The sequence below is a fragment of the Molossus molossus genome, unplaced genomic scaffold, assembly GCF_014108415.1.
Source record: "Molossus molossus isolate mMolMol1 unplaced genomic scaffold, mMolMol1.p scaffold_m16_p_10, whole genome shotgun sequence".
Lineage (NCBI taxonomy): Eukaryota > Metazoa > Chordata > Mammalia > Chiroptera > Molossidae > Molossus > Molossus molossus.
The window spans coordinates 40,832,693-40,858,069 of NW_023425345.1; the positions used below are offsets into that span (position 1 = coordinate 40,832,693).

General features: G+C 42.6%; 1 protein-coding gene across 1 annotated transcript in view; it reads right to left on the bottom strand.

The window, feature by feature from the left end:
• PKP2 (plakophilin 2) overlaps positions 1-23,838 on the bottom strand; it is an 89,552-nt gene extending 65,714 nt beyond the window's left edge. The window contains exons 1-4 of the mRNA XM_036251891.1: positions 23,616-23,838; positions 5,939-6,051; positions 4,899-5,593; positions 778-913 (exon numbers count right to left, since the gene is read on the bottom strand). Coding sequence (XP_036107784.1) covers positions 778-913; positions 4,899-5,593; positions 5,939-6,051; positions 23,616-23,838 — 1,167 coding nt within the window. The remainder of the gene's footprint in view (positions 1-777; positions 914-4,898; positions 5,594-5,938; positions 6,052-23,615) is intronic.
• Positions 23,839-25,377: the final 1,539 nt, after the last annotated feature.

A 25,377-nucleotide genomic window follows, 5' to 3' on the forward strand; every position in this document is an offset into this window, starting at 1 on the left:
AGGAGGAAGGGTCCCTGGAGGAGACAATGGGAGAGTAGGAGAAAGAGGGAAGGGGGGGGGGAGGTAAGCTGGGGTTTGGAGTAGGAAGGATCTCACTTTTCACTGCATACCTTTTTGAACTATGATCCCCCCCCCCCCCCCGCAGACACAAATTATCACTTTTTAAAACAAACATAAAATGAGCTATGTTAGGAATCTGTCCAACAGGAACACTGTGGAAGTACCAAAAGATACATGTTGTCCACTGAACCATTGTTATGATATGTAAATGAAGGCAACCAATCAATGTGTATCTCTTGCACTGATGTGTGTCTCTTCCCTTTTCCCTTCCTTCCACTCTATCTGAGAATTAATGGAAAAATATCCTCAGATGAGGATTAACAACAACAAATATATATATTGAATAGTGTAAAATACAAACTCTCTCCTCCCTGCCACCCCACACCCTCTGTCAGAAAAACCTGAAAGTATATAGACTACTGACATGACCTCTGGGATGTTTCTAAAGGGGGAGGTCAAGGAGACAGACAGAGAAGGGGGAGGTTTGTGTAGTGACTTCCTTTCTAAGTTTCTTAATTGCAGGAAGTTTTTTTGGTAATGAGTGTATATTTTCTTTTAAATTAAAAACTCTCGATAAAGATTATTTTATTTTATTCTTTCAAATTGACAATGAAGATATTAAAAGAATGTAAGCAGATTATTGGTTTCGGTTTGCAGGGTTGCCATAATAGACAGGAGAGTGTGCTCACTTTGCAATGCACTTGAGATGCTACTCACCCTTTTCCGTGCTTCAGATTTCTGGAAGCACTCATGCTGTATGAAGGTGGCTGCCACGCAAATCCTCGCAGGTGGCGTGTGGTCTGCATCAAGCATGCTCACTGCTCGCTCCAGAGTCATCTCCATGTCTGCGTTCCTGGACAAACAGTGACAGATTCAGCAAAATTCCAAACCTGCTCCCTCCTGCTGACCAACCTGATCCTCCAGAGATGATTCGGCTAGTATTGGGAAGCACCTAGGACATGTGAGTCTTGGCTCTTCTTCAGCCAAGAGAAAAATCAGTCCCGGAGATCAGAAGGTATGGGAAGCTAGTAGCAGAAATACTCCTGCTCTGGTCAGACTAGCCTCAGAAGATGGCAATGAACTGAGCAGAATCATAACATATACCAGAGAAAGAAACTGATCTCTGTTTAAGATAAATATGTGTAGTGTGATAGTTACATCTTAAAAAGTGACTTTAAAGGCACAATAAGACTTTAGGTGAAATTTAAAAGAAATCTGGTCACAGAAACCAAAAATTATTGCTACCCGGGTAATGTCACACCTGTAGAGGGAACACATCTTTTCTAAAAAAATCATTAGATTTTTTTCAGAGCTGCTCAGAATCTGTGATTTCAGTTAAAAATGAGCTTTTAAAAAAGCATTAAAAAAGTGTTCCTATTTGACCTGGTCAGTTGGGCTCAGAGGTTAGAGCATCAGCTCACGAATCAAAGAGTCACAGGTTCAACTTCTGGTCCCTGTTGGGGTCATGTGAGAGGCAACCAATCGATGTGTTTCTCTCACATGAATGTTTCTCTCTCTCTTTCTCCCCTCCTTCCCTTCCATTCTATCTAAAAATTAGTAGAGAAATATCCTCAGGTGAATATTAACTAAAAACAAACAAATAAAAGTATTCTTATTTAATGAATATAAAAGTATATGAACAGTAAAAGCCAGAAAAACTGAGTTTGTTTTGTTAAAATAAGTCATGCTGGTGTGACAAAGTCTATCAGGAAAGGTAATGATTAAATGTAATTATAAACATGCATTTTTCTTAAAGAAAATGTTATACACATTCTGTTTTCATTTGCTTTGCTATTGTAATGACACTGAGATTGTAGCATGTTTTTGTTTTTTACTAATAAGCATTTATAGTGGTGATGAAATCTGAGGCAGTTTGACACAGAGAGGATAATTTATAGAGTACTATTAAAAATACTACTTGTAAAAACAATAAATAAACGTAACTCCCAAATGCCTCATAGAACTGCATTGTTATTCCCCTTTTATATCCTGTCTGGAGGGTGACTAGATTAGGCAGTCAATTATCAATTCAATTTCTTAAGCACTGACTCAGAGAAAATACTCAGGACTAACATCTTAGAATTGTGGTTAAAGACATGCCTTGACCTGGGACCTGCTTTGGCTTCAAAGAAGGTTATGTATGATTCATTCCAGGTTATAAACTCTTTGGGAGGGTGTTTTCCAGTAACTGCTAGCAAGCACAATGATTACATTCTCTGTTTTATCAGGCTAACCCACAGTATATGCGCCTGTGTTCAGATGTGATTATGTGTTGTGTTGGGAACGGTGTTTGTGTATGGGTGGACATGGCAGAGGTGAGGGGATAAATGAGCCTCATGACTAAAAACTAATACCCATTGCTTCTGAAACACATGTTCAAACACAGAAGTATTACCTCATGAGTGTTAAAAATGAGGCAGGAAACAGTTCTGGCACCCATACTGAGAGAATCACATAATGATTTCCTATTTTAAAATGTTGTGCCTCAGGAATCAATTTAATTGGTAAAAAAAAAATGCAGCCCCAGTGGTGTGGCTCAGTGGCTGAGCGTCCACCCATGCACTGAGAAGTCGCTGGTTGGATTCCCGGTCAGGACACATGCCCAGGTTGCCGGCTCAATCCCCAGTGTGGGGCATGCAGGAGGCAGCCGGTCGATGTTTCTCTCTCATCGATGTTTCTGTCTCTCTCCCCTTCTCCATGTAAAAAAAACAGTAAGAAGAAGCAGTGTAAAATATCCTTGGTCAGAATATGAGCTCTTTAGTAATAAAAAACAAATGGCACTTTTTTATGTGTGCAATCCCTCAGGCACCAGCAGTCCTGCCAGCTATCAGCACAGCCCTGCCACACGCTGCTTCCCCCAGATACTGAATAGGGTGACACGTCCTGTACCTCACAAACTTGATCGGTGACCCCCTACAGATGCAATCTCTCTCCTTAGCACTCGGCTCTTTCGTTCTCAGAATTCCTGTATACTCGAGTATGTGCCACACGACCGAGCACTGGGTGGTGTATCTTCCGTTTTCACTGATCCTCTCTAGACCTTCACATATCCCACTCAGTTTTTCCCTTATGGTGCTTACTGTACTGCTTGGTACCCTGGAGGAACCCAACATTCATTTGCTGAAACACTAGTCCCCCATAGGTATAGAAATCATATTTTCAGAGAAACGAGTCAAGAAGTTTTACTTGCTGACTTTTTGAACCTTTTCCATCAGTCTGATTTAGAACAGGTGTTGACTTATCTCCCTTTTCCTCCCATGTCTTGGTTTTCAGCTGCATTAGTAACTATCTGACCAGCCATTCTTCTTTTAGAAAAAAAGATCCATTGTTTGAAAATATTTTTATTGATTTTTTTTTTTTTTTAGAGCAAGAGAAAGGGAAAGAAAGAGAAATATGGATGTGCGAGACATTGATTGGCCGCCTCCTGCATGCCCCCTACTGGGGATCGAGCCTGAAACCCCGAGCATGGGCCCTGACTGGGAATCAAACTGGGACCCCTCAGTCTATGGGAGTATGCTCAATCCACTAAGCCGCATCAGCCTTGCAAGATCCATTGTCTAATGCCTTATGTCATTATGCAGGTTTATAACAACCTCCATTAAGCAACATTAGAAGTCAAACAAAAATCACATAAAATGTTTTACCATAATGATAAATCATTATTTCAGGATTTAGTGACTTAATCATCCATCCATTTCTCAACCTTTCTCTTTGTAACTTTCTCCTCAGTTTATAAAATTTGTGTCCCAGCATTAAACTTAAGTAAGGCTTTATTTAGTCCCAAAGACTAGATTAGTCGAGCCATAAAGTAAGACAGGCAAAAGAATGACCTTGAAAATTTAATTTTTAAAATTATTTGGCATTGCCCTGGCCAGTTTGGCTCAGCGGTTAGAGCGTCGGCCTGCGGTCCGGAGAGACCTGGGTTCGGTTCCCGCTAAGGGCACGTACTTCGGTTGCAGTTTGTCCCCGGCCCTGGTTGGTCGTGCGGGTGGCAGCCACTCGATGTGTCCCTTCATGTCGATGTTTCTCTCTCTCTCTCCCTTCCTCTCTCTCCCTCCCACTCTATCTGTACAAAAAATGGAAAAATATCCTCGGGTGAGGATAAAAAATAAATAAATAAATAAAATTATTTGGCATTGCCAAAAAATACCCCCCAAATGACTGACACTAGAATAAAAAAGTAGCCCTGGCCAGGTAGCTCTGTTGGTTAGAGCATCATCCTGATACACCAAGGTTTGATCCCTGGTCAGGGCACATACAAGAATCAATCAATGAATGCATCAATAAGTGGAACAACAAATCAATGTTTCTCTCTCTCTCAACTTTCCTCTCTCTAAAATCAATAAATGAAAAAAAAATTTTTTTTTAAATTATCAGATAGAAAAGGAAGGAAACGTCTAAAAATTAGCTGACTTTGCTTAGCTCTGTCTTTCCATGGTGGTAGTTATCAAAATAGCATTTGAGGTTCACTCAGCAATAGAAATAAGGCCTTTTTGTCCTTTTCCTTCATTTCAAGAAAATGCATGCCATTATCCATTTCTTAGTCTACTTTGGAGTTAGCCCTCATTCAGCGGAGAGGTAGCCATCTCTTCCGCCAGCATCTAATTTGGAACAACAGATGGACTGATTGTCACATTTTCCTCAAAGCTGCATATGAGCAGGTAGCCTGGCCTTTGTCCCCGAGGTAAATAGGCTAATCTGCCAGTTAGACAGCGGCATGAAAAGTCGTTATTGTAATCACTTATCTCTGGAAACCTCTGCAGCCTCCGTGCCAGCTCATGCAGTGGGAACAGAACGTGCGGGCCCCGCCTGCACGGCAGACTGAGAAGGGGACTCACCTGAGCTGGGAGTCGGAGAACGTGGTTCTCTCTGCGAACATGCTCGCACTTCCTCCTGCGGCCACCTGGCCGGCGGTCAGGTGCGTCCTCCTCCCGCCCGCATCCACAGCGACGCTGGGCCCGGCTTCCCTCACTGTGCGGGTGCTGTGGAAGGAGCCCTGATGCCAGGAGGACCGGGCGGCCCTGTTCTGCGGGACGGGCTGCAGGGGCACCAGCAGCCTGCCCGGCCCCTGCGCAGCCCCCGAAGTCAGGTAGTTCTCCTTCTCCAGGAGATTGCTCATGCTGTGACTGGTCCCGGGCCTGGGGTACGTGAGCACCACTGGGTTGGGAGGGGCGCCATCAAAAACAGAGTCGTTAACAGACCCGTACTGGAAGTGTCTGCGGTAAGTGTCGTGGTAGCGCTGCCTGCTCGCGCCCCCCGAGGTGAAGCCAACAATTTCCGACCGCGCGTATCTCGGGGGCAGAAGGAGCGTGGACCTGCGGCTGTCCTGGTGCCGCAGCGTGTGCCGGGCCTGGCTCCTCTGGCTGTACTGGTGATCGCTGTGCGAGTAATGGAGCCTCTCGGGGCTGCTGTCTGGAGAGATCTCCAGTCTCCGCAGAGGCTGCCTCAAGGATCTTTCGTCCACGGACTTCTGTGAACTGTACTGCGCAGCTCTTCTCCCCCAGCGACCTTCGTACGTGCTGGTCACGCCGGACTGCAGGACAGAGGAATCACGTTTAAAGGAGGCATAAGTCAGTGTTCATCTCTGCTGAAGACTATCTACTCCGGGACTATTACACAAGGTGTCCTTTTCTCTGAATCACATGGAGCAGTTGGGCCCTTTCTGGGTAAAAACCTGTTTCTTAACAAGACTTGGTGAGGATTGGATGCTGCTTAGAGCCCCCAGTTTTCTATGTTGTCCACACAAAATCAATTTTCTCATAATTCATTTGGGAAATAGTGATGTTTTGGAAAGGCAACATTAAAAAATAATCTACAGGAGCTGAAAAATGTGTTCCTGGTAGTCTGATATCTAGTGCTACATTCTTTGGTATCGTACCTTTAGCAAGTCATAGGTTTTAGGAACAGGGAAATAGCCGCCAGCAAAGTCATTTTCAACCAAGTGCAGGTTGTAGACATACTCAGGAACGCTGCTAGTTCGGTGAAGATTTCCTGCAATCAAACATGTAGAAATGGGCCAGTCAGTAGGTAAACATCGTATACCAACAGCATATTTTAAATTTAAGTATTAAGGCCAATATCAAGTATTAGATTTATATTAGTGTTTTTAAATGTTGGTTTAACCTCACCCTTGGATGTGGCAGATGATCAAAGGTTATCACAACAATCTCTACAAGTTTTTCAAAATAAAAGTTGAATTAAAAATACATAATTAACTTTTTTTTAAGGGAAGAGAAAATTTTCACAAAAATCCAAAAACGTTTGTTATAATGCTAAGAAATTTGGGAATCACTTATTGGTTTAGGTGGGTCTGTACTACAAATGTTGAGCTTCTTAAGGCAAAGAACTCTATTTCCAGGGCAGGGCCCCAGAAGCTACATGGGAAGGTTGTAGGTACAGGCAATAACTATAAGAGTGACTCAACACTAATAGATAAGATAGCTTGTATAAACAACAAGGTGGCTCAGTGTGGTTAAAGAAAACAAGGATGGGCTTGGAAAAAGACCAAGCCTGGAGTGGAGGTATTTGGCCCTGTGAGAGTAAGGAGGCAAGAGAGAAAATTAACCTCTGACCCAACAAATGAGTGTGGAAAAAAATTTTTTTCTTTATTGATTTTAGGAAGGGAGAGAGAGACAGAAACATCAATGAGCGAGCACATCAATTGGCTGCCTCCTGCATGACCCCCACTGGGGATTGGGCCCACAACCTGGGCATGTGCCCTGACCAGGAACTGACCTGGCGACCTCTTGGTGCATGGGTCCATGCTCAACCACTGAGCCACACTGTCCAGGCATGAGTGCATTTTTTCAATCAGCCTGGTTGGCTCATTGTTAGTTTGGTGGTCCAACACCCAGCTCACTCTCCTGCAAACACTGAGTAGGACACACTGCTCCCTGCCCAGCTCGGGGGTGGGGGTGGGGCTAATTGATGCGAGTGTCCTAAAACACCCCTCTGAGGAATGGATGGTAGAAGACAGTCTTGTGACCCTCTTCTATCCCTTGATTCTTCTCTCAGCTTTTTTCAATCCTCACCTGAGGATATTTTTTTTATTTCTCTTTAGATAGAGTGGGAGAGAAAGAGAGGGAGAGAGAGAGAAAGAGAAACATGGATGGGAGAGTGACACATTGACTGGTTGCCTCCTGCACAACCCAGACCTGGGCCAGGGACAAACTGCAACCAAGGTATGAGCCTTTGACTGGAATCAAACCTGAGACTCATTAGTCCGTAGGCCGATGCTCTAACTGCTGAGCCAAACCGGCCAGGGCTTCTTCCCAGCTTTTTATTTGTGCTTCTTTTATAATCTGCCTTCCAAAAGAAAAAAGCTAGTCAAAATAATCAAAGAGCTCTAAAACCTAGGAAATTTTTAGTTCCCTAATTTTAGCCAAAAATTTTCTGTCTTGTAGCACTCTTTTAGAAATCAGAGGAAAAAAGACTCAATTAATACTTCTAGGCTTCGGAGACTTGTGAAAGGTACTGAGAATAAAATGACACAGGCAGTCTCTCTCTAATACAATTGGAACACACCAACATACTTTTCCAATAATTGTTATAAAGTCAAAGTTTCAAAGACTAACAATAGATTCACAAGTTATTTTGAGGGAGCGGGGAATGGGGATTGTTGTCAGAGCACTAAAAAGAATGAATCCATCCCAAAGTGTGTGTGTGCATGTGTCTTGTTTCCTGGAGCTAAGCAATCTGGTTGTAAACAAATTTTAGGCCCCAAGGGGTCCTAGGGGAGGCAGCTGCATGTCTGTAAATGTCACCCTAAAGACCAGAGAAACTGAGGTAAGCCAGACCTCTCCTGTTTCTAGGGGGCTGATTTCTCCACAAGAGATGGTAAAAGGTCAGGTGGCTCCTTAACTTTTAACCTCAATGACAGAAAATGCCTGAAACCAGGACAATGACCTGGGAAAGGAATCTTCCCTAAGACCCCAGAGCAAAGGTTGTGTGTGAGTGGCCTTAGGACTCAACCCTCAATGCCTACCTCAGGCTCCTGCCCAGGCTGCCCCAGCCCCCAGCCCCCACTCCCACCCACCCCAGGCTATCAGGGAGGCAAGGCTATAAGGGTCCTGCTGGTGTGGCAGAGGGGGCTAGCTGGCAGATCCAGGGAATATCTAGCTCTGATTCTGAAGGATCTGGGGACAGGGAGCCCTTGGACACTGGGGTGTGGGGAGGGGGAGAGTGGGAGGGGGGGAGTGCTTAAACTGTGCCTCCCTCCAATAAAGCAGAAGATTTTTTGTCCTGGCTGGTTTGGCTCAGCGGTTAGAGCATCAGCCTGCAGTTCAGAGAGACCCGGGTTCTGTTCCCGCTAAGGGCACATACCTGGGTTGCAGTTTGTCCCTGGCCCTGGTTGGTCGTGCGGGTGGCAGCCACTCGATGTGTCCCTTTCACGTTGGTGTTTCTCTCTCTCTCTCTTTTCCTCTCTCTCCCTCCCACTGTATCTGAACAAAAAATGGAAAAATGTCCTCGGGTGAGGATAAAAAGAAAAAAACAAACAACAGAAGCTTTTCCTACAGACGGTATGGCAAGGCAGAAAATTATTGGTCAGCTGATATGTAAGAAACCAAATTTATTACCTTTAAACAAAACAGTATAGGGTTATGTCCAAAATTCCAGACTGCATGAAAACTAAATAAATAAAAGCCAAGGACAATCTAGAATGGAAAATACTAATGGCACAGATGGATGGCTGCTAGAATCATTAACCCCTGTTACTTTGTAATAAAATGGAAGATGATGAAAGGGTGTGATTTTAGGAATCCAACAAAATTTCCCGCAGTGGGCCCCTCTAGCCCATCATCACCTGCAGTGTTCCAGGAACAGGTTGATATTCAAAAGCAGTTGGTGGGGGTGGGGGTGGGGTGAGATGGGGAGTGCTACTTGTATCTTCAAGCTGAGATTCCTGCAAGGATTTTAAAAATGTGTAAGAATCTTTGGACAGGACCCAGGGAAACAGTGTATCTTATCAAAATAGCTAATCATTGAGTTTTTTAATCAGGCCTGTTGAAGTAAGATGTTTTACTCACATTATTTTTGGGGTACTAAGGCTTATAAAAGCAACTTTTATGAACTCCTTACATTTCAATATTACTTTTCTTTCAGGAGCTCAAATTATTTTATGTTTCTTTTCAATATTCTGTGATATAGGGGCAGCTATTATCATTTCCCTTTATAAATAAGGGAAACAAATTACCTGCTTTAAATTGCAAAGAGATTCAATATCAGGTTTGAACTCTGGGTTCCTCTTTTCCACAGGTCTCTGCTGTTGAAGTGCACCGAAGTGCACGCGGGGCTTTTCTGACTGTCATGCACTGAAGCCTCGAAGGTGTTATCATCATAGTTTATATATGAGGACCAAAAACAATCATTCTCTTTCCTCTAGAACAGCGGTTCTCAACCTGTGGGTCGCAACCCCTTTGGGGGTCGAACGACCCTTTCACAGGGATCGCCTAAGACATAACAGTAGCAAAATTACAGTAATGAAGTAGCAACGAAAATAATTTTATGGTTGGGGGTCACCACAACATGAGGAACTGTATTAAAGGGTCGCGGCATTAGGAAGGTTGAGAACCACTGCTCTAGAACCTTTGCCTGGGCAACTCAAAATACTCTGTAAATAGTAATTCTTCATTTGCTGACATAAATCCTTATAAGGAAGCTTCTCCTTTAGTTTTCAGATGAATGAACTGAGACCAATTTACTGGTTCCCAAAATAACTACAACACGGTTGGTAAATGGGAATTAAAATAAGATTGGATCTTTAAACCACAGACTCTCTTCCTTTGCCAGAGAGGTTGTGACTCCTGATATTCAACCTGCAGGCTGGCACAAGAGATGGTTTCTCTGATTTAAAGGCCCATCTCAAAAGACAAATAATGCAGATTAATTTGCCTAGGTAGTCATGAGTTTGAGATCAGTATAGTGGATTAAAGCTGAATTAGCAGTTGTGTTTTAAGATTTTAAAGAAACTGTGAACGAAATGGAATTTTTTATTAAAAGATAAATATTAATCAGGATGAAAACTAATCACTTTAAGGCAAGTCATTATTTGCTCTTCAGTCAGAGAATAAAATATTATATATCATAATAATGATTAGTGAACATACAAAATAATTCAGCCATATTATTCTTCTCCAAAAATAGACACAAGAGCAAAAAAAAAAAAAAAAAAAGAACACACACACAAAAAGAACATAATATACAAACAGGCACACCTTGCTTTAAAGAAATCCAACCCGAAAATCCACATTTTCTAACATTGAAAATGAGGGTGTGGTTATAATTCAAAGGACTTGTTTAATTCACAAAAGGAGGTGACAAAAGGAGGTGGTTATCTTCCCTAAACCAAAGAAATCTCTGAACTCGGTCTGGAGCTTTAATCTAACGCTTTTCTAAGTGTCTGGTCAAATCACTGAGATGCCGCAGTTTCCCTCAATTTCAGCTACTAACAGAGTTGCTGAGAAAGAGGTCTACTTGAGAAAGCATACATTCAAATACTTTTAAAATTGTAAGGCAACACCCCTGGCCAGTTTGGCTCAGTGGTTGGAGCGTCAGCCCTTGGACCGAAGAGTCACGGGTTCGATTCCGGTCAAGGGCACGTACCTGGGTTGTGGTTTGGTCCCTGGTTGGGGTCATGCAGGAAGCAACCAGTCAATGTGTCTCTCTCACTTCTCTCTCTCTCTCTCTCTCCCCCCTCCCACTCTATCTGAAGATAAATTGAAAAATATCCTAGGGTGAGGATTTAAAAAAAAAATTATAAGGCAACAGCCTGGCTGTGTGGCTCAGAGGATTGAGCGTCAGTCCTATGGACTGAGGGGCTCTGGTTCAAGGCACATGCCCAGGTTTGGGGCTTGATCCCCAGTAGGGGGAGTGCAGGAGGCTTCTGTCTCTCCCTTCCTCCCTCTCTAAAAAAATCAGTAGAAACATACTTTAAAAAACTGTAAGGCAACATGCAAAAATGAGATATGGTTTTGAAAACAGAATTTAAATCAAAAAATTTGTTTTTCACAATTTTTCTTCAATTAATCTGTTCTAGAAGGGGGAATAAAGCATGCAAGCTTTACATTGTGTTGTACTTCAGAGCTTTTATTCTGGTAAATTTACCAGTGGTATCAGTGGTATTAAGTTGATTTTTTTTCTGGTAATTTATTTTTCTTTTTTAAATTAAATCTATTGAGGTAACACTGGTTAATAGGATCATATAGATTTCAAGTATACATTTCTATGATACATGATTTGTATATTGCATTGTATGCCCACCACCCAAAGTCAAATATGTTTTGTGGGGTTTTTTGGTCTTTTTCCTTTATTGATTTTATTTTATTTTTTTTTATCTTCACCCAAGGACATTTTTTCATTTTTTGTTCAGATAGAGTTTGTTCAGGGAGAGAGGAAGAGAAAGAGAGAGAGAAACATTGACGTGAAATGGACACTTCGATTGGCTGACTCTCGCACAACCCAAGCACATGCGCTTAGCGGAACCGACCCTGGGTCTCTCTGGACTGCAGGCTGACGCTCTAACCGCTGAGCCAAACTGGCCAAGGCACCTTTATTGATTTTCTAGAGAGAGGAAGTAAGAGGGAGAGAGTGACAGAAACATCAATTGGCTGCCTCTGGCACCGCCCCCCACTGGGGATCAAGCCCTAAACCCAGGGCTTTTGTCCTGACAGGGAATTGAACCGGGCGACCTCTTAATGCACGGGTTGATGCTCAACCACTGAGCCATACTGGCCAGACTCAAATTGGTTATTTACTTATTTTTCTATTTATTTATCCTCATCTGAGGACACTTTTCCACTTTTTTGTTCAGATAGAGTGGGAGGGAGAGAGAGAGAGAGAAACATTGACGTGAAAGGGACTGCAAACTGCAAACGAGGTACGTGCCCTTAGCGGGAACCGAATCTGGGTCTCTCTGGACTGCAGGCCGACACTCTAACAGCTGAGCAAAACTGGCCAGGGCTCAAATAGGTTATTTTTGATTGACCCAGTCACTGAGGATCAGAATAACATCATTGTGATTTTTTTGTCCATTCATTTCACTTGCACTGTGCATTATGTAATTTTGGTGTTTCCAAAAGGAGGTGATGAGTTATAGGGAATATATCAAATTAAATATCTCAAAATAACTCAGGCAATATCATCCAAACCTTTTCTTCTAAGAACACCATAGATATTTCATGGAACTCACTTTAAGAGAAATAAAGGAAGCAGTTACAAAACAACTTTGAACTCCACCTTCCTCAAATAAGAAGCAATTCAGGTCAAAGCAATTGTAGGGGTGGGGTGGGAGAGGGGTGGGGCTGGAGTAGAGGATGAGGGGGGTTGGTTTTGATGGAAGGATTCCAAATTGCTCAGAAGATGGCAGAGGTGTAGTGGACCTTACAGGAGAATGTAATTTTCCCTCTTTCCTGGTCTGAATGTTAATCTGAATGATATACTGTCCCGAAGCAGTTGTTAGGAAGATGTCTTAATTTCTGGTCATCTATGCAAGTATTGTCAAAAATAATGGATTATTTCAGGGTTAAAAAAAAATAAGCTGATTTCCATAATCAGTTTTTTCTTTGTGAGTTTTGTGAGCAGCTTTATTACCTAATTGGTTAAATCTAATACACTTACAAAATCACACTGATAAGCCTCTATTTTGATACCATTACCTATATCTGGGCACATTTAAAAAATCAACTACAGCTTCCCCTATGGTAAGTAGATGATAGAGAATTGCTAAACGAACAAGCAAACAAAACCTTATATAGCTTGCTTCTATTGGAGAAGAGAATAGTATTCACAGCCATCTTTTCTTTCAAGCTTCTAGCACGCTCTGAGCATGGTGAAAAACCTGATTTGGGTGGTTCACACTGAGCTCTAAAAGGAAGATGTGCAGAGATGAAGATACAAGAAATTCTCATGGAAACAGGTATTGACTCTTTTACCACATCTACTGAGAGGATAAAGGCCATTCTCAGCAATCCGACTTTCGACATCACTCAGAAGGGACACACAGTTATTGTGAAGGGCCCCAGGGGCACCCTGCAGAGGGACTACAATTACATCGAGGTAGAAATCAGTTTTCTTGGAAAGAAAGAGAAGCTCCAGGTTGACAAATGATGGGAAATAGAAAGGGACTGGCTACCATCTGTACTATCTTCTGCCCTGTACAGAACATCCAAGGGTGTTACACCAGGCTTCTGTTACAAGATGAGGTTTGTATACGCTCAATTCCCCATCAATGTTGTTATTCAGGAGAATGGTTCTCTTGTTGAAAACCACAATTTATTGGGTAAAAAGTACATCCACAGGGTTCAGATGAGGTCAGGTGGTGTTTGTTCAGTATCTCAAACCCAGAAAAATGAGTTACTTCTTTAAGGAACCAACATATAAACTCGTATAAAATTCGACTGCTTTGATTCAACAAGGCATAACATTTAAAAAAAAGAATATCAGAAATTTTTGGATGGGATCTTTGTTTCCAAAAAAGGAATGGTTCAGCCGGCTGATGAATCAGATTTAAGTTGTCCAGCTATAGAAATAACAAGAAGTCAGGTGATTCCTCAGACTTGTCAGTGACATTTTAAAGATGCAATAAAAGCCATGTATTGCTGGGTGGGGGTGGGAGTGGAGACATATGCATAGAAATCAGTAGACATTCACTACTGGTGTTGATTTAAATACTACACTTAATTGTGATCACAAGCAGTTGCCTTACAGTGTGGATTCACAATGGCCTTTTTGGTGGAAAGAGAACTTGGAAGTCTAAAAGCTATCACCTCTGGTATTTGGTCTTTCTACAGCAACATCTGGGTCTGGGTAACAAGAGCTCTTTCTCTGCATACCTTAAAAAGATTTCACTACTTCCACCAGAGTAAAATTGGGGCATGCTATATTACAGGTGAGACATGGCATCTTGAAGCTTATTAGAAGAAATCTGTATAGCACTTCATATCTTGATGGCTCCTTAAAGTCATTTACCAGCAAAAGCAGTAACTTACAAGGGAGCATGAAAGCCCTGGCTGGTGTGGCTCAGCAGTTAGAGCATCAGCCTGTGAACCGAAGGGTCGCAGGTTCTATTCCCTGGTCGAGGGCACATACCTGGGTTGCAGGTTTGATCCCCGCCCCTGTTGGGGTCATGCAGGGAGCAACCAATCAATATACCTCTCTCACATCGATGTTTTCTCTCTCCTCTTCTACTCTATCTAAAATCAATGGAAAAATATCCTTGGGTGAGGATTAACAAAAAATTTAAAAAGAGAACATAAAATATGTTAGGACCCATCAAAAGTCATACATCAGGACTCACCGAGTCGGTGACACACTTTTGTTTGTCAGTGTGGGCATATAACACAGGATTCTTTTCCCTGGACTTACATTAAAAAACAAACTTTTATCTTTTTCTATCCTTACTTTCTAAGAAAAATGACCTGATATTTATGGAAACCACACTTTCACACTTTGCTTATAACTCAAATAAGTACTTGCTCAGGCTGGAAAATGAGTAGAATTGGTTTCGAAAACTATGGTGAAAGCAGGAAGAATATATACACCCCTATATTCACAGCAGCACTATTTACAATAGCTAAGATCTGGAAACAGCCCAAGTGCCCATCAGCAGATGAATGGATAAAAAAGTTGTGGTACACTTACACAATAGAATACTATGCAGCTGTGAGAAAGAAAGATCTCTTACCCTTTGAGAAGACATGGAGGGACCTGGAGATTATTATGCTAAGCGAAATAAGCCAGTCAGAGAAAGATGAATACCACATGATCTCACTTATTTATGGATTATAATAAACAAAATAAGCTGACGATCAAAATAAATCCAGAGACATGGAAGCAGGGAACAGACTGACAAACCTCAGTGGGAAGGGGTTGGGAGATGGAGTAGGAAGAGATAAACCAAAGAACTTAAATGCATATATGCACAAGCAATGGACACAGACATTAAGTTGCGGAAAGCAGGAGGGGGGGGGGTGGGAGCAGGAAGGAGGGGGTCAATGGGGAAAAAAAGGGGGAATATCTGTAATACTTTCAACAATAAAGATTTTTAAAAACTATGGTGAAAAAATGTTTTAAAGCACACCAAAGTCGAGTAATGTTTTGCACTGTTGAAAAATGAACAAAATGTGTGCAGTACTGATTATTATGTAATTACTATTATGATTAACACAGCTCGCATAATCAACCCTAAGAAACAATTCCGTGTACTGGGGACATAGCTGGATAGTACTTGCTATGAAATTTTACAAAGTTGAATATGCCAGGAGTGGGCGTTGGTGGTATAGGGTAAGCATAGCTACCTTCCAACAAAGTTGAATATGCCAGGACAGAGTGTACTCTTGGCAAAATGGGCCATATGCTCTATGTCCACAGTGGGACTCGTCAATGGATATACCAACCAGCTACCAGAAGTCCTTATTTTTCAGGAGCCCTCTAAACAGTTCAGGTTATCCTTTGATACATCAGTTTATGACATTTTGGGGACAATCTTCCAATCACTGCCCTAGATAACCACAAAAAATACATATTAAAAAAACCCCTTCATTGTGCTGGTGTCTATAAAATGTATTTTGTTTGAGCAGCCAGAATATGTGATCATAGAATTTGCGATTATAAACTGGTAACTTAGCACACTGGTGAAGTACTAAATTGCTACATCTTGGAAGTTTCTAGATCTCTTAATTCCTGTAATTTGTCTCCGTACTTTGGCATTCCTACCAATTCACTTGCTGAGATATCCCATAATAATTACTTTAGAACTGCAATGACAAATGTCACATTATAGTCTCACAATGATGCAACAAAATTAAAAAAGATAAATTTTTTGGAACTCACAAATTTAAATTTTTTTTTTGTTTGCTTTAAAATCTCACTACAGGTTTTTTGTTGTTGTTTTTTTTAATCCTCACCCGAATGATGCAACAAAAGTAAAAAAGATAAATTTTTTGGAACTCACAAATTTAAATTTTTTTTTGTTTGCTTTAAAATCTCACTACAGGTTTTTTTTTTGTTTTTTTTTTTATCCTCACCCGAGGATATTTTTCCATTTTTTGTACAGATAGAGTGGGAGGGAGAGAGAGGAAGGGAGAGAGAGAGAGAAACATCAACGTGAAGGGACACATCGAGTGGCTGCCACCCGCACGACCAACCAGGGCCGGGGACAAACTGCAACCGAGGTACATGCCCTTAGCGGGAACCAAACCCGGGTCTCTCCGGACCGCAGGCCGAAGCTCTAACCGCTGAGCCAAACCGGCCAGGGCTCACTACAGGTTTTTGTAACAAGTATTGAGTCATGATATTTCCACAGCCTGTCAATTGCCAGGGCTAACCTCTTTGCTCCCAACTGATTCATAACTGCTATACCTTCTCTTTTAAACCCACCAAGTCTGCCAAACATGGTTTCAGAAAATCCTTGCATTTTCCTTGCTAAAACCTCTATGATTCACAATAATCAAATCTTTTTTTTTAAACCCTCACCTGAGGACATGTTTCCATTTATCTTCAAATAGAGTGGGAGGGAGAGAGAACCATCCATTAGTTGCCTTCCACAGAATCCAGACCAGGGCTGCAGACCTAACCACAACAGAGGTCGATGCCCTTGACCAGAATCGAACCCATGACTCTTTGGTCCATGGGCCCACACTCAAACTGCTGAGCCGAACCAGCCAGGGCCAATGAACAAATCTTTGACTTATATTTAAGATCTCCCCCTACAATGTGACACAGAGGAGGGTAAGGGAAGGCTGCCTATCTAGGACACAACTGAACTGAGTTTTGAGGGGCTTGCAAGAGTTAACCAGGCCAAGAGAAGGGAGGGAGGAATGCAGGAGGGGGAGGAGTAAGAACACCACATAAGATAAATGCACATGTTTGTTTGGTGGGCCATAGGAGTCGTGGTGATAGGATGACGTTTGAGAAGTTGCAGGCATTAGACCATGAAGACCTTGGAATGCCATGCTGAATGAGGATTTTACTCCTGTAGATAACAGCAAGGGAACAAATCGAGGGTAAATAAATCAGAAGATGATTCGATGAGATTTTAGGAAATGTACTCTAGTAGCCACGGGGAGAAAGGATTGGAGTGAGGCCAAAATAAAACAGGAAGAGATTTTCTTATCTTTCAAGTAAATTTTTACCTCCTTGACTCCGGTCCTTCATTTCCACTTCTAGTACAGTCTTGATTCAGCACTTGGCAAGTTAATTGCTGATCAGTCATATTTCCTCATACATTCAAAATATCCTAGTTACACAAATTCAGTTTGTACTCAACCCTTCGGTGGGACATCTATCCTGTGGATCGCCACAGTGGAGCCCAAGCGTGAGGACGGCAGTTGCTTGCGTGTTTTTGTCTTGGAGTGGAGGGAAGGTACTCAAATATTTTCTGTTTCTATGTCATTCTGAGAATACAGAGGAAGAAAAATTTCTTTTCCCCAATGTAGACAGACTTTCTTCCTGAGTGATGAGAAAATCTGACTGCTCATTTTGGCAAGATTCCTTCTACATTTGGATAAGATATATTTACTGTCATTCTCTTCTCTCTATGGCTTGTGTCTTTATCTGTAATATTTTGATAGCCTATAAGAAGTTCCTGTTACCTGCCAAGAAAAGTTCCCGTTTTTCTCCTTCAAAGAAAAATGGTAATTAAGATACAATAATTCTGATGTGATCCTTCTCAACCCCTTTGTATGGATGTATTACTGAGATTTAAGATTTAGTGGGGCCCTGGCCAGTTGGGCTCAGCAGTTAGAAAGTCAGCCCTCGCACCAAAGAGTCTCAGGTTCCTTCTGGTCAAGGGCATGTGCCTCGGTTGCAGTTCAATCCCTGGCCCTGCAATTGATGTGTCTCTTTCACATAGATGTTTCTCTCTCTCCCTCCCCCCCACCACCACTGTATCTGAAAATCAATGGAAAAATATCCTCGAGTGAGGATTGGAAAAAAAGATTTAGTGCCCTGGCCAGTTTGGCTCAGGGGTAGAGCGTCAGCCGTGGATCAATGAGTCACGGGTTGATTTTGGTCAAGGGCAGGTACCTCAGTTGCGGTTGGTCCCAGGCCCTGGTCGGGTCATGTGGGAGGCAACCAGTAGATGTGTTCCTCCCATATCAATGTTTTTCTCTCTCTCCCCCTTTCTCTCCCTCCCACTCTACCTGAAGATAAACAGAAAAATATCCTTGAGTGAGGATTAAAGAAAAAGAAGAAAGGAAGAAAAAAAAGATTTAGGTGGAATAATTTCTAAGCTTCTAATGAGCAACGTTTTCTTCTGAAAATAAAAAATGGCTGAACTTTGGTTATAATGCTTTGGTCGATTAATATTGTTAAGCCTAAAGCTGATTATTCCAAGAATATAAATATGTAAATTCTTTTAATGGTAATAGTGACTGTGTTCTCTTTTTTGTAAATATGCATTTTTCTCTAAGGCTACATATTGGGTTCCCTAGCTCATCTTTAAGCACTTAAGAATATAACTGTTTTTATGTCCAATATCCAATCACCATTAACTGCATTACACAAAGATACACAATAGATTTCTTAATATTTCTATTGGAAGAGGACCTGAAATTCTGTTACTATTCTTACCCTAATAAGGCAGGGGAGTAAGATGGCTCATTCTTAATACAAAAATTAAGTATTTTCCTAATTTTGTCTATTCCCACTCGCAACTCTGCCTTTTACTGTTTACTTCCCAGGAGAAGCATGTCACTTCCGTCTTTACACATTTGTGAACATGCACAAAATGCTGGAAAACACTGATCTCAGAATTACATAATTTAAGATTCCTGAATGTCATCTGAGATAGAACCAAATGATCATATTATAGATCATATTAATCAAGTCTGATTTTTAAATACCAGAGGTCTTAGCAACATATCTGTTGTTATATTTCCATACTACCATTGATAGGTTGCCAATAATACTCATGTTCTCTCAGGAAATAATTTTTATCGATCAGACCTGAAATTCAATTTGAGCATAAAATCAATGTTAACTATTTGAAGATAAAATACTATAAATACATATAGCCTTAATTTAATACATAGGCTGATATTTTTGTTGATGATATCCAAAACAACACTGCAGAGAATGAGCCAATGTGAACAACAAATACCTAGAATATCTAATTCAAGTGAGCTACCCTGTGTTCCCATGATTGGAACCACTGGCACAGGGCATAGATAACATTAATGCAGTCTTTTTAGAAGCCAAAGTGAACAGTCTTCTTTTGAAGGTAATTTTCTGTATCTTATCTGTGACACATAGAGCAAGGAACTTTTATAATCACACACTGTTCCACTGATTCTGAACTTCTCTACCAGGCCATGCCTGACTCAAGATCTTAAACACAATAGATATGTTTTCACCATTTCTAGGGGTGGAGAGCTCATTTTTCCCATTTCCTTTGACTAATTATAAATCGGAAGAATTTCTTTTTTAAAAAAAGATACTTTTTTTTGGTATTCTCTACAAGCGATTTGCTAGACACTGGACAAAAGTTTGCCAGGTTGCCCACGGACTATATTAGGCAGTCACGGAGGTACATTGAATCAGCTGGCACTACTGACACTTTCCATTCAGAGCAGCGTGGCCCTAGCACCCCAACACTGAACTTTTTTTTTCCCCTCCCCTCTTCTGATCTCTCCTCCTTTCTGACCAACTAGTCACCTCGCTTCCAGAATTGCTTCATTCCTGGAATTCCTTTTTGGCAATCAAAGAATTTGTACAGGATTTGAACAACATCTAAGTCCCCCTCCCTGCCTCTTCCCCCAGTAACACCTACTAATTGCCTTTTTTGCTACCTTAGCCAGTTTTCAGTCCTTTCTCCAGAATTCCCTATGATCACAGATATTCAAAAGATATTGGCTAAGAAAACCATCTAACTAAATGGCATGCCTCAATTGTTTATGGTAGATTGCAAATTTTATTAAGATACTGTTCACTTTGTTTTATAAGTATTCCATACAACAATTTAAGCCACAACTTTCTTCCTACAGGCGCCCGGGGGGAACTGTGTAATATGTAGAGTGGTAGTATTTTCAAAGTAAGAATAATAACTAGGCTATGGACACTAAAAATTTTTCCCTTCGCTAATACTTGCGATTCTTAAATGTCTTCTCTGTGACTTTTATAAAAGAATTTTTTAAATTCCCTACGATACAGACTCATTTCACAATGTTGTTATACACCTCTGCCCCTCCCCCTGAATTACAACTAATTTAAAAATCATTCAGCACAGTTTAAAATAACAAAAGTTAGAATGATTTACAGTGAAAACCACCTACCTATATTAAGGTGGTAGGGAGAAACTGATAGGGTTAAAGATCCTTGCAGGGTATTTATCAACAAATCAGCCTCACATATCTCATCTGTTTTCAGCAGATTATCTACTGCCTCAATCTTACAGGTATGTCAACAATTCAGAATTCTCCAGGGCCAGTGGAGCTAACCACAGTTAACACCAGGGTCGTTTCTTCCCAGAATGTCTTGTGTTGATACAGGAATCTTTCCAGACCAGCACTGTTTCAACAATTGCTTGTCTGTTTCAACTTTAGAGACAAGATAGCAAATACGGAAATAATAAACGAAACACACACAACCATCAAGAGCCCCCAGACTTTTTCAAAGAACTTTAATTAAACAACATATTTGAACCATCTCTGGGAATTGTTCCATGGCATGTTAGTGTTAAATGTCTTTCAAGCTGATCTTTTTGAGTCTCAGAAAGCTGAGGCCTCAAAGTAAGTAGGTGTTTTTTGCTGGCTTCTCTCTCTGGCTGACTTGCACTTCTGTGTAGGCTGCTGAGTGTATTGCAGCTTGCTGGGAAGCTCCTGTTGCAATCAAAATATTTCCAACATTTTGTTCCATAGTTTGAAGGGTTACTCAGCCAGTTGCCCTCAGCACTGGGGCAGAAGTATCATGACAGGGCTCTTTGCTCCACCATATCAATTCTTGGAACTATGAAACATTCCTGCTATTCCCGCCTAAAATGATTTTCCCTCCAGCCACCTCTCTATGTCCAATCCTATTGAATTTGGGGGATCTAAAATCCCATTTCCTCCAAGAATCTTTTCAACATTCTCTTCAGTGAAAAGTCTAATCCATCCTTCTAAACTCCATAATGTATTAGCTGTTCTTTTACAGGGTAGCTTACCATATTTTATTTGTAAGACATTTTTTAGAGGGAGGTTTCCTTCTTCAGACTTTACACTCCTCCCAAAAAGCAAGCAGAGTCTGTTTCATTCAGCACCTTCAGTGCCCTGCATGAAGAACAGACTCATTTGATAGTTCTTGAATTCACGAAATAACATGTAATACAGAGGACAGATCATGTGTGGGTTTGGGACTAAGCGTCCAATAAATGTTGACAGACCAACACATTCTGCATATGTGAAATAACTCCTCCTGTCTATCTCATATAATTGTTTTAAGGATATAATAAAATGCAAACACATTCTCGAACAGGGTTAGGCACATACTAGATGCTCAGCAATGCTCCCTTTCCTTCTGTTCTTTCCCCACCACTTACTGGATAGTTGCTGTCTGTCTGCTTTCTGGCTAGCCGTTCTCAGAGGCTATGAAAGCCAATCTAATGTGCATGGCTGCGTCCTCCAAGCAGAAGCAGCTAGTTTGGTTTCAGTGTAGCACTGGACCTGCACAAACTAAAGGGTACAGTGACTTCATTGGTAAAAAATTGACCTCAGTTGTCCTGGTGTCATTAGTCAGCCTTCTAAATGTAAATTTAGTTTTTTTTCCCGTGCATTGTGGCAATTCTGTTATCTAGACTCCCACTCTCCCAGAACCACCTCCATTTTATTTAAGGAAAAATAGGAGGGGGCTTGGTGTCTGATAAAAATCCTACTTTGTATTAATAACTAAAAAGCTTAACAATATAACTGATGGGTGGTTTAAAAATTCAGGCTGGGAGCCCTCCAGTTTGGCTCAGTAGTTAGTGTCGGCCTGAGGACCAAAGAGCTGTGACTTTGATTCGGTCAAGGGCATGTACCTCAGTTGCACTTCAACCCCTGGCCCTGGTTGGGGTCTTGTGGGAAACAATCAACTGATGTGTCTCTCTTACATCAATGTTTCTCTCTCCCTCTCTCTCCCTCCCCCACTCCCACTCTATCTGAAAATCAATGGAAAAATATCCTCAGGTGAGGATTGAAAAAAAAATTCAGGCTTGGAAGTTTAAATATCAGTTCTGCTACTTACTACCTGTGGGAACTTGAGTGTTACCTAACTGCTTAGTGTCCTCATCTGCCCAATGGGGATTAAAGGACTTATCTAACCAGGTTTTGTTTCTGTGTGTGTGTGTGGGGGGGGAGCATAAATAACATTGAATGTAAACCACATAGTCCAATTCTTGGCACATAGTAGGTACTCAGTTACATTAACTATAATCATTAAACATCCCTGTTTACTTATCAAGTATGTAAATATTGATTGCCTGATCCTTTAGGATTCTTTTACACAAATTGAAAACCATACCGCCTCCCAGGGTCTGCTGTTTTAAATTTCTAGTACGGTCTGCAAGGGGTTTTCCTTTTCCTAATGTGTTCCCCATTAGCCACTGGCCTATAATTTCCTGAGAAGCAATTCAACATTGCAGGAAACAAACTGATATCTCAATTTAATTACTTGTTCAATTTCTTTCCTGTTCTCTTTTCTATAAGCTTATAATACTTTTATAATAAAAAATAATTATCAAATAAAAGAGGGGCTGTGCAGCTCTGATCATCTGACTTTTAACAGGGGAGAAAATATTTCATGTCTTCTAAGTTTTTACAACTAGTTTGCCATCTTCTTCACCTTCCATCTCTCCAGACTATCGATTACGGACACCGCTGAAAGGCAGAGGGAGTGGGGTGGGGGTGTGGCGGCCGGCGGGGCAAAGTCCCCTTTCTCCTCCCCCTCGTCCCCCGCGGGGTGGAGACTCTTACTGGCTCAAAGCCTCCTTCCCAATTTTTTACTTCCTAGATCAACCACTCGCGCAGTGCACGGAGTGGACCATCGCCCCGAAGTACCTGGGCGAGGCACCGCAATCCCAATTTACAGTTTGTAGGGGCGCCAGTACTTCCAGGTTTTCTTTTTCAAAATATTTACTGAGGTCACAGACTCTTGTAAAAATGTAATAAAAGCTAAGCGCGCCTTCCCCTAGAGAAAGGATCACATCGAATATCTGCATAAAATTTCAGTGTTTACAGACTCCTGGAGCCTCCAGATTAAGACCCCTGGGCGGAGGAGGGCGGCGAGGAAAGCAGGTTAAGGAAGGAGTAAAAATCTTGGACTGAATTCTTTCACTTAGATATATATGTGCATTTAATATACGTAGATACACGTGTGACAAAGCTGAGTAGGAGCTTATTTTGGAAAAAAAGTGCTTTCTCCAAGTGAGCGGGTCAGAGTCGGGAGGCGCGGCGGCTCTAACAAGGGGACCGCGGGCAACAGGTGGGCAGAATACCAGGTCCCGAACCTCAGGAAGCAGAGAGTCGCACCGCTGAGGGAAGGGGAGGGGAGGGGAGGGGGACGGGGAGGGTCGTGGAGGTGCAGGGAGGCGGCGGGGCTCCACTCACCGTTGCCCACGAAGCTGCGGCCCTTCCGGGCCAGGGTCTGCTGCACCTGTTCCTGGATCCGCAGGCTCTTGGCCGCCTGGCCGCTGCGGCCGCTGCTTCCCGCCAGCTTCAGCTTGGCCTCGGACGGCAGAGCCAGGCTGGAGCTGTCCAGCTGCCCCAGGATCTGCTGGCCCAGGACCGTCCGGATGTAGCCGCATTCGGCGGGGGAACCGGGAGCTGCCATGGGACCGAAGGAGTGGACCGAACCGCTCGCCGGCCGCGAACTGCAACAAGCTGCAGCGAAGCCCGGGTCACTGGTGGGAGCCCCGCCCCGCCGCCCCGGACCCGCCTCCGGACCCGCCCCAGTGCCGGTGAGAGGCCGGAGCCGAGGGGAGCAGGGCCACGGGAGCCCTGGAGCCCGGCCTCCCAGGAGGAGGGGGCGCGGCTCCCGCTAGGCAGGCGCACTGGGCCCGGCAGCGGGGGCGGAGCCCGCTGTGAGCGCGGACACCTGGCGAGTTGGACCTGCCCCCGGGAGGTGGAGGAGGTGGGGGAGGGCGCGGTCCGCCGGGGTCGCGCGCACTCTAGAGTCACCTCGGGTACTGCCAGCCAGGGCCGCGCCCAACTTTCGTTGCAGTGCTCGGCCTCCGCCCAGCCCTCAAAGGATGATTTCCGCTGGGCTGCGGAGGGGCCGCCCTCCGGGCAGGTGCGCCCGAGAAAGGCACGTCTCTTGCTGGGCTCAGGTTTGCCTCTGGGATCCTCTAGTGAGTACTACACCTGGTTAGCCAGGCTGTGTCAGACTGTTGGAAACATTTAGTGGGTTTCCTGGACCTGAGGGTGAACAAGGGCAATTTGGTCAGGCAGAAAAGGCAGTAAGAAAAAAGTGCCAAGAAGATGACGTGTGAAATAAAAGATTTTTTTTATAATACGGTAGTTTTTTTTCCTAGTACAACTGGGGACTATGTACTTTTTGCACAGATGCAGTCTCAGAAACATATGTTCTTCGTTGGAGATCTGTTTCCTCTTACAAATACAAATTGTACCCGGTACACTATGCTCACCACTCCTCTCCTATGAACACACCCACACAGAGAAACTCCAGCAAGAGGCACTAGGGAAGGGCACACTTTTAATAGGTGATACTTTTTAATAGCCCTACTAATGTTGATTAAGTCCTCATTATGGCAGGCTCTGTAGGGGGCCCATTGAAGGGGCCTCTGACTTTCAATCTCATCTTCCACAACTTATATTTATCGTGCTATTAATTATGTTTCACAGGCAGTTGACTACAGGGAACTTGAGAGCTGAGCTCAACAGAAAGGGTCCTTGACCTTAAAGTTTACAACCTAAGCCACTCGTCCTGATTTTCCTCTTTGGACTTGAGAGGGAGAAAGAAAAACATCTATCCCTGGTATTAAGTAAGATAATTTTCTTTGATTGCTTGGGTTTGTATGTTCACTTTCTTTCAAGTCACTCGATTACTGTAAAACTCCACTTATTCAGGTCTGGAGTGGCTGGAGAACACAGCTTCCCCCTCCCCATGCCCTTTAATCTTTGCCTATACTCTTAATGTGCAGGTTCAAAAGCTTCCAGGGATAAGGGGAATATGAGGGTCTCCAACCCTAAACAAGGAAATGGTGATGGTTCTGCCACTCTTTCTCAGCCAGACACATGGCTAAATCCTTGTGGCTTAAGTGAAGTCATGTGGATGGTAGGTCTTGGAAGCAATTCCTCCCATCCCAGCAGGACCAGTCTTGAGGTAGATTATACCTTGTGAAGAGCTCAA